Source organism: Clytia hemisphaerica, unplaced genomic scaffold (genome assembly GCF_902728285.1).
Source record: "Clytia hemisphaerica strain Z4C2 unplaced genomic scaffold, Clytia hemisphaerica genome assembly, whole genome shotgun sequence".
Taxonomy (NCBI): Eukaryota; Metazoa; Cnidaria; class Hydrozoa; order Leptothecata; family Clytiidae; genus Clytia; species Clytia hemisphaerica.
In genome coordinates, this window is record NW_027104551.1 from 1,885,215 (window position 1) to 1,899,027 (window position 13,813).

The 13,813-nt window shown below is 35.3% G+C and overlaps 1 protein-coding gene across 1 annotated transcript in view; it reads right to left on the reverse strand.

Annotated features, from left to right (window-relative positions):
* Nucleotides 1-459: 459 nt before the first annotated feature.
* Nucleotides 460-13,813, reverse strand: part of LOC136822819 (protein phosphatase 1D-like) — a 30,098-nt gene continuing 16,744 nt past the window's right edge. Inside the window, exons 2-5 of the mRNA XM_067079129.1 lie at nt 8,297-8,495; nt 7,877-8,013; nt 7,435-7,651; nt 460-2,588 (exon numbers count right to left, since the gene is read on the reverse strand). Coding sequence (XP_066935230.1) covers nt 1,979-2,588; nt 7,435-7,651; nt 7,877-8,013; nt 8,297-8,495 — 1,163 coding nt within the window. The 3' untranslated portion in view covers nt 460-1,978. The remainder of the gene's footprint in view (nt 2,589-7,434; nt 7,652-7,876; nt 8,014-8,296; nt 8,496-13,813) is intronic.

Here is a 13,813-nt window from a genome sequence, read left to right on the forward strand (position 1 = left end):
ATCGCCGAGTCACCAATCATTTACTGAGGAAAGTCTGTCTACCCTGGAATTCTAACAAATAAAAAACTATTTATGGCAGGGGGGATTCGAATGTTTGTTTTTATTGAAACATTCGAAATTCGAAAGATTCGAAAGTTCGATTTTCGAACACAAGGAATTTAAAACCGGAAGTAAAATGAGTCAAAATAAAAACCAAAATTAAAAATGATTTACTTTTTAGGTTTAGGTGGAAAAGCTTTCCCGAACAAAAGACGCGATTTTAAAATTTTCTTCGAATATTTTTTACTTACCTTACATGAGTATTAGGAGACGTGTAATTAACAGAGTTAACACAAATTTAGAAATTTCATGTTAATTTCAAGGCCGTTAAACTCCATACTTAGAATCATGTAATAAGGTATAAATCATTTTTGTTTGGTGAGACCCCATAACGTTAGAAAAAAGAACTCATCGGGCTCATTCAATACTTTCTATCTTTTTGCTTGCAACTTGCGAATTTAGTGACCTGCCTCGATCGCTTCGCAACTTTTATACATATACACTAGTTTATCAATAAGTTAAAATTAAAGAAAGTCCCATTCAAAAAACCTAGAATAATAAATCATCAACCTGTATTTCATTGTTTCATCATGTAGAAAGATGCACTACAAATGACTTACTCAAAATAAGAATGTGATCTTTCAAATAAATGGGACTCTCATCAACAATCAATTGAAAGACTAGCACCGTGAATGAAGCACAAAAAACTTACGATCATCATTTTGCGACCACCACACGGAAAACGTAAGATACAAACCTCCGAAATGTGATCCTTATCTCCGATCCCGTCTTTCTCTTTTCTGACTGTCTGAGTTTCTGAGTTTCTGAGACTTAACCACCAAAGAAAGACCTTCAGATTCGGAAGCCAGCGCTCTATCCCTTGAGCCATCGCCGCACAGCAAAGTCACGCAATTCATAACATTTTATACCAAACTGGCAAAAGACGGGGGTAATGTTATTATAATATGGGTAAAATTGCCCCTTTTTTAAACCTGACTGAAATTCGAGCCGTTACTAGCAACCCTGCGGGGCCCAAGGCGCCGAGTATGCACCCGGCACAGTGACAAGCCATTACTAGCAACCCTGACCTAAACAATCCCAAACAGCAAAACCCCCGGAAAATTTAAAATGTCGGAATGAGCAGTAGCTGATGACATTTTGGAGGTTTGTATCTTAGGTTTTCCCCAACACACACCACTCATGATTTGAATGATTCAGACTACGTTTAAATAAATAATTTTAATATACCTAAAATTCTTCAGTTTTCGGCGACCATAGGCAGTCAGGCCCACTATATGGAAAAGGCAACTATTGCCTTAACGGGAAAAATTTCCCGAACGGGAAGGTGGAAAACTTCCCGAAATGGCTAGACTTTCCAAATCGGGCAGTCGGGAAATTGGCCTCTGCGCACTCCGGAAATGCCTGTGGAAAGTTTAAAACTTGTGCCTCTTGTAAAGGAGGGAAAATAAATCATATTCGCCAGGTACTTAAGAAACCCACCGGGTAATCGCTTCTTAATTCTACTTTCCACATTCCCAATTAAAAACTTCCCTATTTGGAAACTTTTTCTCGATCGGGAAACAAAGATCTGCTTTGTTTACAAAAATTCTATTTCCCGTTCGGGGACGATGAAAAGTTCTTGACCAAAACGGGAAACAGAAAAGTAATGAAATTTTCAATCTGGAAACAGTTTCCTTTTCGGGTTATTTTCACCTTTCCCTTCGGGAAATATTTCCCGTTAAGGCAATAGTTGCCTTTTTCATGTAGTGGTACCGACTGATAGTCAAGCAACACACATAAATAAATCCCGGTAGATTAGTTATCAAACTTTTGAATAACTAAAACGGAAGATAGTATATAAAGACACTTCTTAGTGGGTTAGATCTCTGAACAATTTAGAAATACTGAAGAACTTTTCAAAAAATAAATTAAGACGAATTTACTTAGCAGCTTGAGGGACCGGTTGGAAATTCTTGTTAATGTTCTGAGAGCTTGAATTCGTTTCTTCATCTTGATCGAGCTGAAGATGAACAAGACTTTCTGCACTGAGGACGGTGATCATACTGTTACATTGATGGCTATCTTCACTCTCGTTGTTCAACGGTGAAGGTGACATGCAGCTCGTTCGTGCTCGTTTGCATTGCGAAGAAGATTCTTCGGAGTGTAACAGTTTTCGTTTGTTGTGCTGGTTGACATCTTCCTCTTTCCCTTCAGAGTCCTCCCCACAAGATGATAATCCTGATGACGTAGAGGGAGAGATGACTTTACTCTTCTTCTTGTTCTCCTCCTCTTTGTTGGAAAACGAAGGAAGAGCAATTTGACGAACCAGCGAGTTGAGGTTTGCACTACAATTGCTCATCATGGGAGGTGTGTCATCATCATCGTGTTCAATGATGACGGTATCGGCTTCTGAAGAGGCGATTGAAACACTGTCATCATCTTCCTCAACTTTCGGAAGGAACTCATCATCAAGAAATACCACTATGGCGGAAATGTTATCTGCGCGTGCACGCTTCTTTTGCCAGATACTTAGCGACTCGTCCACCAAACTGAAAAGCAACAATATCACTGGTTAGAAACTTTCAGGTACCATTCGTCGAAAAGCTATATTTCTGTAATCAGTAAATTCCCCCTTTGCGTTGGTTAAATAATTCGCATATCTAATTAAAAAATAGAACAGGGTGGAATCTTCTCATCTCCGGAATGTTTTCCAAGGTATCTGAATCCTAGAGCTTCTCCAGAAAACATACCAGGTGCGCCACAAAAAAGTTTCTCTCTTTAAAGTTAATTTTTCTAAAAGTTCTTAAAAAGTTAAAAATTCTAAAAGAACGATTCTTTTTTCATTGAAGACAAGAACGATAAACTTAAATTTTGATGGGTCATTTATCATATTCGGTGGATTGGATCAAAAGTTAAGTTATGCTCAATTGAATAAAAGTTACTTTCAGTGCTTTCAGAAAGTGCTCGAAAACGTTGAAAATTGACCTATCAAATTTTTATTTCAAAATTGTCAATCGCAATTGAATACTTTAAGCGTACAAACTTTCGCGAGCAGAAACTTTCGCGATTTTCACGAATTTTGGCCCTTTTCGCGAAAGTAAAAAATTCTTGACAAGATTAGTGAGGTCTGTTAGCACAAAAATACTTCAGATGGTGATTAAAGCATGAAATTTGGCACAAATGATCCTTAGAGGGTCTAAAACTTAATTTTAAACAGTAACACCAAATTTTGCCACTTGGCCACCTGCCACATGACGTCATCAGGTGGCTTAGCAAAAATTTATTTTTTTGAAAATATTTAAAATCTGATGGTATCAGCGGAAAGAGCATGAAATGCTGATGAAAATTGAGGTATAAAACATGCCTTCAAAATCTTCTTGAAGTTCCATCTGATGTTTGGGTCTAAACGACATAGGAAGGCTTAAAACATCCAAACAAAATTAGTCGGTTGTACACTGTGCTCCTGAAGGGAGAACGCTGCGTTGATTTGCCTTGTAAAGCTCAAAATCTAAGTTTTAGTATTCTGTAGGATTTAAAGCTTTTAATTCAATTTGAACATCGTAATCGGAAAAAGCAATGAATTTTGATATGAATTCATGTATAAAACATGAAATTTGGTCAATTTGTACCAAAATTACGAGGTTTTTAAGTTTTACATGACGTCATCTGGCAGGTGGCCAGGTGGCAAAATTTGGTGTTACTGTTTAAAATTAAGTTTTAGACCCTCTAAGGATCATATGTACCAAATTTCATGCTTTAATCACCATCTGAAGTATTCTTACGTTTTTATGTGCTACCTGACCTCACTAGATAGAAAATCTGTAAAACTTCAAACGTTGAATTAAACAAGTGATACTTTTATGGACCTACCTGGTTATGCATTTAACACATATATAATTGATATCTACGTGAGCGTGACCATTAAACAATCGTTTGTTTCTTATAAAAAACCGTTTACAAACCAAAATTTCATGCTCTATAACAGAGGGGGGGGTCAACATTTATAATACCAACCCATAGCCCAAAAACCCGACTTTTGACCTTTTGATCTAAGTTAACACGACCACTCCAAAAGTGGTATCGATACCAACTTGAAAATCATAATTTTCAGAAAAAAGGGGGACCCACCCCCTTAATTTGGTATCGATATCAACATGACTTTTTGAATTTGACAAAATATCATGGGACCCACCCCCTAATTTAGTACCAATACCAATCTGACAAATTTGAGTTTAAAGCTGTTTAAAGGGAACCCACCCCCTCCCACACAAACTCATTTTTGAAATACTCTTTCTTCAACACAACACAAAAAATGCCATATGCTAAAATAGAAAATGACTAAAAACTGACAATATAATAAAAACAAACCTAATGAAGCTAGCAAAATCAATCTGAATCAATATTATCTGAATATAATTGATGTGCAAAAACTAGGAGAAGCTATTATTAGTACATAATTTTAGAACAGAATAGATTCACTCATTACCAAATGCTATCACAGAAAAAATGCTTTTGCTTCAGGCTTGATCAAAAATAAAACTTGAAAATATCGAAAAAGTCCAAAATAAACAAACTTCAAAGTCATTTAAACTTATTACTCATTTACAGTCATTATACTCAAAAGCTAAAACAAATCCAATTGAAACCTGTTTAGACTGATATGTACCCCGGGTATTTTCTAGCTATAAGGGCAAAAATTAGGAAAGTTTTGCTGTCATTTTGATATGGATACCAACTTTCTGAATCATGTATCAATACCAACTGAAGATAACTCTTTTTCCTAAAAAAAGGGGGACCCCCCCCCATCAATACCAACTTGACTTTTCAGACTTTTAAAGGAAAAAAAGACACCACCACCCGGCTATGGGTCTGGTATCTGGATGTTGACCCACCCTGTCTATAAATATTCTTTCATATTCAAGACTTCGTTAGCAAAAAAAACATCGATCTCATCAAAATATTGAGTAATTTGACTAAGAACATTGATGTAAGCTTATTAATATCGATTCTTATAGATAAACATGAGTTTTTTAAGCCAACAAAATTGTTTTGCAAAAATCTGCTTGCGCCATCTTTTACCTATTTTCATTCAAAAAAATTAGAAAAAATTAATGACCCGTTTTTTAGCCGTTTTTTGGCCCAAATTTGCCTAAAAACATTTTCTTTCGAAAATCGGGCTCCGTCACATTCGAGGGTTTATAGTTATGCATCTTTGTGCAAAAAATCATAAAGAATGAAAGCGCCAACCTCGAGAAAAGCTAATACCTAAGTAATAGATAATGTGCTTATAAAAAAATATCGAATTTGGCCAGTTTTTCTATAAAAACACACCAAGCAGCCTAAATTTCATGTCTAAACACACAAATTCTTCAAAAGTAAGCCCTCATGAGCAAAAAATACATCTATCTCATAAAAATAATTGAGGAATTTGACTAAGAACATTGATGTATGCTTATTAATAGTGATTCTTATATATAAACATGTGTTTTTTGAGCCAAAACAATTTTTTTGCAAAAATCTGCTTTAGCCATCTTTTACCTATGATGGTTACCCTACTTTCATACAAAAAATCAGAAAAAATTAATGATCCAATTTTTCACAAAGTCCAAAAAACCCGTTTTTTAGCCGTTTTTTGGCCCAAATTTGCCTAAAAATTCTTTTTTTCGAAAATTGGGCTCCGTCACATTCGAGGGTTTGTAGTTATGCATCTTTGTGCAAAAAATCAGAAAAAACTAATGAGCCAATCTCGAGAAAAGCTGGTAACTAACGAACGAACGAACGAACGAACAAACGAACATACAACGGTTAATTTATAGGACCTCCACCGGGGTAGGTCCAAAAATGTAACTTTTATGGCACTTTTTAGCCTGCTAAAAGACTAATAAGTCAAAGGACAAATGTTTCAAGCCAATCCAAAAAGTATTTGTCCCTCTAAGCCATTTTTTCATGTGAGAATTCTCAATTTTACGTCTTGATTCGCGAAAGTTTATGCTAGCGAAAAATATTTTTCCGTTAAATTCGCGAAAGTAAATGTCGTGAATTTCGCGATTTTTTGTCCTCGCGAAAGTTTCTGCTCGCGAAAGTTTGTACGCCTAACGTAGCTATCACATGATAAAGAGCATTATTAAGTGATCAAAAACATAAATTTTGAAACTGAAGCCTCGAAAGGGTTTGAAATCGTCATCTTACTTTAATGGGATAAATTTTCGCGGGGATTAAATTTCGCGGTTGAGCTCATCCGCGAAATTTTAAGATTTCGCGGGGATTAATTTTCGCGGATGGCACTATTGGGGGGCATTATTTTCTCGATTTTGTGACTTTTACTGTCAAATCATGCATATTGGTTGTTGAAATACACATTATTTGCGCCTCTTTGATGCAAGTAACCATTCAAATAGTATTTATTTGACATATTTTGAGTTTTGTTTAGAAATATTTCGCGGATGGGCCTTTTTCAAATTTCCAATGGGACTTATTTTCGCAGATGACACCCAAATCCGCGAAATCCGCGAAAATTAATCCCCGCGAAAATTTATCCCATTAAAGTAGTCATTTTGATTTACTTTTACCGAACTTTTCCTCAGATTTTTGGTTCTAGACTGGATAAAGCCTATATAAGTAAGGCTGGATCTACCTCGAAACCCATATTAGATGTATTTTCATGAATCTTACCAGATTTTTGGCATTTTTCGACGAATTTTCTTCCTTTCATTGAAATTCAACTTTCCTTTATTATAACAAAAGGTCATTTTCACAGCTAATTATCATTTTTAATGATTGAAACGAAAGTACTGATGTGTCAAGTAATTATGCTTCTGATTAATTTGATACATTTTCAATGTTTTGAGCACTTTCTGAAAGTAACTTTTTTATTCAATTGAGCATAACATTTGATCTAATGAACTAAATTTAATAAATCACCCATCAAAATTTAAGTTTATTTTTCTTCTTTCCAATGGAAAAAGTTTGATTCTTTCAACATTTTTAGAATTTTGTGGCGGACCCGGTATCATGCATCGAAAAATCTGATCTTTCTCATCTCCCTTAAAGTCTTCTATATAGCTTTTTAAGAGCTTTCACATTCTATCATTGGTTTTGGCCTGAAATGAATTTGAAATTTCTATGAAAATTAGGCCCTTGACAACAAAATCTTAATTATAAACCACTAGCGCTTCAACTTCATTGCCAACACTAAATCCACTGATAAAAGGTTCCGCTGTACTCTTTTGATTGTTTCCAGTTGTTTCCCACATTGCGACGTCACTGGCGCAGCAAAGAATTAATTAACTTTAAAATTAACCAGGTCACGTGGCTTCGTTCTATAAAAGAGGTTACAGCTCCTAAGCGCTGACGTTCCTTTATAAAAAGAGCAATATTTCAATTGATGAAACTTACAATTTAGAACAGTTTCGCTTTTTCCTTGTGACATTGAGTTCGTATTGGCAAACGTTATCAACAGCTTCTTTGGCATTCATCACCCCCCATAGACCATCGCTTGCTAGTATGATAAACTTGTTTTCATTGGGGGTATCTTCAAGGTCAATGTGGTCGACATCTGGGTCGGGTGAGACAACGAATTTGTCTAAGGACTCATCATAGCTCCAAAGATCGCCTGTTGGAAAAAGTTATCGAAATATCAGCATTACCTAATAATTAGCATTAGGTTAAATTTATGCAAAAAGATGCAAAGACAGTCATTTAATCAACAGTAAAGGATTTGACAGCGATGGAATTAAAATTACTAGCGAATACCGATATAAACCAGTTAAAAACTATCGATTTATCAACAATCTAGGTTGATTCGTTTCACTGATGTTGTTAAAACACATACACATACCCAGTGATCTTGATACAGCAAGGAAAGGAACATATTCATAACGAGGAGTGGTGGAACAGTTCAATTTGACTGCACGCTTCCAGATGACTCTTGGAACACCATTTGTAGCAGCAACACGTCCGCCCATCTGTTCTATCCTAAAAAAAGAGCACATGCTTATACCAATGATTTAAAAATAGTACACGTCATCATTTGATACCATCGGGATTACATTTAAGAAAAGGTCAAAAAGTTGGACCACACCAAAAATTGGACTGGATTATATCCCTGCTCATTCAGCAAAGTTATCCGAAGGTGTGATGACATGGTGTTTGAATAAAAAATTGCATGCTACAAAGGCTTGATACCTTGGAAAAAAATCTTTTTCCTTAAAAAAGTTCGATTGAAGTAGGTCCATTAGTATTTTCAATTGATGCTTACCTTGTTTTCTCTTTCACGCTTTCCGGCTTATGGTCAACTGTTAATTCTTGAGCAACATATCTATTGTTTTTCTTTTGGGCAATAACTGCTGCAGAATCTCCCACATGAGCAATATAAACTTTGTTTTGCCTAAGAATAACTACCGTCGCTGTTGTTCCACTTACAGATAAGTGTCCATCTTTTCTTTTCGGCCATGTATCTGAAAAAGAATTTTGAGATTACTGATTCTGTTTTATTTGATAAAAAGGAAGCTTCTGGCTTCCTCCTGACATTTTCCAATCTACTATGCAATTCTGAAAATTGGAACAGTCTTAGAAGAGAACTTGGAACCTAATGCTTATCCCTATAAATGTGTCCACAATTTACATGTTCGAAAGAAGTCAGTTTTTGACAGAATCTTTAGAACTATGTAAACTTAGACTATAAAAAGAGTTCATAAACTTTCACTTTTTCCTCCTGAAGGTCACTAAAGTATCTATGACAATATTAAATACTATCAAAACGTGAAGCTAGACTTTAAATCTATTATTTTCCAGCAACGTTACATTCTCAGTCCACCTAATTTCAAAAAAATCTTCCAGCTTTTAAAATTGTGCAACAATTTGGAAATTTGGAGTTCAAGATCAGTGCAAAACTAAAATATTTATGGGGTGCATTTGGTGAATTATTTCCAAGTGGTTCGATAGTGAGTGACTTTAAAATTCAAATTCGAGGAAATTTTATTGAGGATTCATCAGGGGGTCTTGGCATTAAATTTGAGAAGTTTCAAATTTTATAAAAATGTTTTGTTTAACTAGAAATAAGTTTCATAATCCTTTTAGAGAAAAAAAAACCCTTAGCTCCATGTCTTAGGAGTGCGATTTATTGCAAGCCATAAAATTAGTTTTACAACTCAAAGTTGAGCATAGCACTCCTAATCACACGTCTAAATTACTAAAATTAAGGTTTTAGGAGTGTGATTGACCACACGCCTGGAATTTTCAAATGATGCAGCCTGTACTGGTACCTGTACCTAATGATAGATAGAGAATAGAAATAAACAAGTGATACTTTTATGGACCTACCTGGTTTCACATTTAACACATACATAATTGATATCTACGTGAGCATGACCGTTAAACAATCATTCAGAACACAAATAGTGATGATCTATTAAAATTAGTCGTTTGTTTCTTAAAAACCGTTTAGAAACCAAAATTTCATGCTCTTGAAATAATCTTTCATATTCGAGACTTTGTGAGCAAAAAAACATCTATCTCATCAAAAAATTGAGTAATTTGGCTAAGAGCTTTGATCAATCATTCAATGTATGGTTATTAATAGTGATTCTTATAGATGAAGATGCGTTTTTTGAGCTGCAACATTATTTTTTTTATTTTCTTGAGCCATCTTTTACCTACTTTCATGCAAAAAAAAAACAGAAAAAAACAATGGTCCAATATTTCACAAAGTCCAAAAAACCCTTTTTTAGCTGTTTTTTGGCCCAAATTTGCCCGAAAATTGGACACAAATTTTTTCAAAAGTAAGCCCTCATGAGCAAAAAAAAACATCTATCTCATAAAAAATTTAGTAATTTGACTAAGAACATTTGATGTATGCTTATTAATAGTGATTCTTATCTGTTATAGATAAGCATGCGTTTTTTGAGCCAACAAAGTTTTTTTGCAAAAATCTGCTTGAGCCATTTTTTACCTAAAGGTCAGAACCATGGTCTGAAAATTTCGTTATCAAGAGATAGGAAGAATTTACGTTTTCTAAGTTTTGAAAACGAAAGTACTTCATAGCTCGAGATAGCAAAATTTTCAGACCATAGTTCTGACCTTTTTCTTAATCAGCATAAAATTTCTGATCAATTGGTATATAATATGCAGGGTTTTAAGCTCAAAAAATATTTTTCTTAGGGTAGCAGAGCCTAAGAGCCCATGTGACAAAAGAAAATTTTGAATCCGCCATTATGGATTTCGAAAATCATGTAGAAAAAAAACTTTTCCTGAATTTTATTATTTGAACGGTAGGCAAGACCCTCCGAAAATTTCAAGTAAATCAAGTAAGCCAATCAAATGTTACAGCCACGCAAATTTGGAATCAAAAGTAGTCATTTCAAAAAATCAAAATCGAAAGTGCTTCATATCTCCAGATAACGAAATTTTCAGACCATGGTTCTGACATTTTTCTTAATCAGCATAAAATTTGTGATCGATTGGTATATAATATGTCTATGTTTAAAATTTTTTTTCAAGCAAGATGGCTAAAAAGGGTTGAAAATCTAAAATCCGCCATTAGAGTGTGATTTTTTTCGTGCCTTGCGTGCCTTCGTGCCCTTCGTGCCTTTCGAAAAAAAGTTCGTGCCTTTCGAAAAAAAGTTCGTGCCTTTGAAAAAAAAGTTCGTGCCTTTCGAAAAAAAGTTCGTGCCTTTTGAAAAAAAGTTCGTGCCTTTTGAAAAAAAGTTCGTGCCTTTTGAAAAAAAGTTCGTGCCTTTTGAAAAAAAGTTCGTGCCTTTTGAAAAAAGTTCGTGCCTTTTGAAAAAAGTTCGTGCCTTTTGAAAAAAGTTCGTGCCTTTTGAAAAAAGTTCGTGCCTTTGAAAAAAAGTTCGTCCCTTTTGCACACAGACTCAACATATTACGTTTTATAATATACAAACTATGTTATATCATTGTATCAAAATAGTATATTATACGGACGATAGCATCGTCTACTAGTTCTTTCACTTCTTCTTTGCATCCGCGCTAATTTTTGTAATTTGCACGCGTTTGTTGACTTCTCAAACCATTGCTCAAACCCGACAACTCATGTATATCCTTTTTTGTCTTTCCTGTCTTTTCAAAACAAAACATTCGAATTTTGAAATAAACATTCGAAAGCGCATTCGTTAATATGCATTGTTAACCGGTTACTTTTTCGAAGCGGGCTACATGGCTTTTTGCGCAATGCAATTGGTTCTTTTCGCATGACGACGGGCCTACATTGTCCAGAGTTGCCCGTCGTTAGGAAAATTCATTGTGACGTCACTTTTTCAAAGGAAAATGAACAATGCGTTGACATCATTTCTCTCATTTTTTATTTCTGACGTCAGAAATTATAGCAATTTTTTATCTCTTTTCGCTTGTTTTTTCTGCTTTATTTCGCTATTTTTCCTGGATAAAGCGCTAAAAATCAATCAAAGTTGAAGGAAACGGTTAACAAATACAATAATGACCGGTTTTCTTCGGGCTGTACTGAAAATATTGCCCTCGGTCAACGCAACAACCTCGCAAGCTCGGTCGTTACTTGACCTCGGGCAATATTTTTCAGTACAGCCCTCACTAACCGGTCATTATTGTATTAATGTCTTCTTTTTTTTCTCATTTGAGTTAGTCAGGTTGCTGGACCACTTTTTTAGAAATCTTAGTGCGAAGAATCTAAAACCTTTTGGAACTTGTTATATAACATCAAAGGATTCAGAAAAGTTTTACTGGCCATTTTCTATCCACCTCCTTTACTCGTTTCCAGGCCTTTTTAAGATTTTGTGACGTCATCAGGGCGGTCAAGCTAAGGTGAAATTTGAACCTCCACAAATATGGTCATATTATACATCGTTGGATCGGAAATTTGATGTAGATTTCAAAAAAGGTTTATCTCATAGGGTAAAAATCAAGTGAAAAATAGTTATTAATGCAGAAAGTGACCAATATGACGTCATAGTTAATTTTTGCTTACAAAATCACAGAATAGAATACGTCATGTGCCGCGCTTAAGGGTGTTGTTTTTCGGCATCCCAAATGCACTGTAAGGGTGTGTTTCTGTGAGATTGCACTGCAGCACTGCAAGGGTGGAATTTTAAAACAAATTAATTGTTAAAAAGAAAGGTTTTTACTTCTCGTTTGTTTGAAAAAGTCTGATACTCTCGGGTACTTAATAGCCGTCCCCCCCCCCGCTAATTAATTTTTCGAAAATTTTCCACCCAGGACATTCTTATTCCAACCCCCCCGCTTATTAATTTTTGGGAAAATGTTTTTGAAAGTTTCCTTTTTTGTCCTAATTCAGCTGTATTAGCCTCATTTTCAAAAATTTTCCACCCAGGACATTTTTATTCCAACCCCCCCGCTTATTAAGTTTTGAAATTTTTTCCACCCCCCCCCCCCCCGCTTATTCCAACCCCCCCGGCTATTAGGTACCCGAGAGTAATTACAGCTGACAAGAATAATTCTCTCCGTTTTTCGTTCTTTGAAACAGAAAATTTCCCGAGCTTCTTCTTTCACGGAGATTTACAGCTGAGAAATATAGTGTACTATAAAAGAGTTGAGTAAATCAAGAAAAAATGAAAGATAATTCATTTTTGTGGGTAAATATGCTGAAAAACTGCTGACTCAGCAAAAAATATCGATAATTTTCAATATTTAAACCAAAATGTCTCGAGATTTGGACATCGAAAGTTAACAAACCATACCATTTTTGGATACTACTAATTCAGGGCTATCCAGCCGTGGGAATGATTTTTTCTGAAAATGCTCCTAGGAAAATGCTGACGTCATCGGAAAACGCCCAAAATGTCGATTTTCGCCTCCAGGTTGTCGAAACTTAACAAATAACCCCATTTTCTTTATCTACTTTTCACGCTGAATCAGTTGGTAGCATCAGGTATTTGATTTTCAGGCTTCGAAAAAACCGTTAGTAAAGGGGGGACCCTTGATAAGTTCTATCGATTAACTAAAAATCGATTCACTCGAAAACTGCAGGAGATTCGAAGGGCAAATTTTTTTTGTCAATTCTACACCCTATTAGGAGCATAATATCAAAAATTTGCCCTGATCTAAGGGGTGCCCTACGAAGTGACACAATTCACTACCTCGGCCGCTGGTCTAAAGGGTACGATTTTGAAAAGCAGATTTTGCGCGGCACATACCGTCGTTTCGAAATCGAGTGCCCCCCCCGGGTTTTTATGAATTATGAATTTCAAAGACAAAAATCCGCTGAAATTTGTTTAAAATAATAAGTATACCCTGCTCGCCAAAACTACTTATATGATTTAAAAAAGGCGTTCTAATAAAAAAGTGTATGTAGTTGAAATCACCACCCTTCTAAGTTTTTTAACCTCATGAAGCTTCTGGTTATAATTTTTGTTAGTAACTATTCTCAAAAGGCACGAACTTTTTTTCGAAAGGCTCGAACTTTTTTCGAAAGGCACGAACTTTTTTCAAAAGGCACGAACTTTTTTCAAAAGGCACGAACTTTTTTCAAAAGGCACGAACTTTTTTCAAAAGGCACGAACTTTTTTTCAAAAGGCACGAACTTTTTTTCAAAAGGCACGAACTTTTTTTCGAAAGGCACGAACTTTTTTCAAAAGGCACGAACTTTTTTTCAAAAGGCACGAACTTTTTTTCAAAAGGCACGAACTTTTTTTCAAAAGGCACGAACTTTTTTTCGAAAGGCACGAACTTTTTTTCAAAAGGCACGAACTTTTTTTCGAAAGGCACGAACTTTTTTTTCAAAGGCACGAACTTTTTTTTGAAAGGCACGAACTTTTTTTCGAAAGGCACG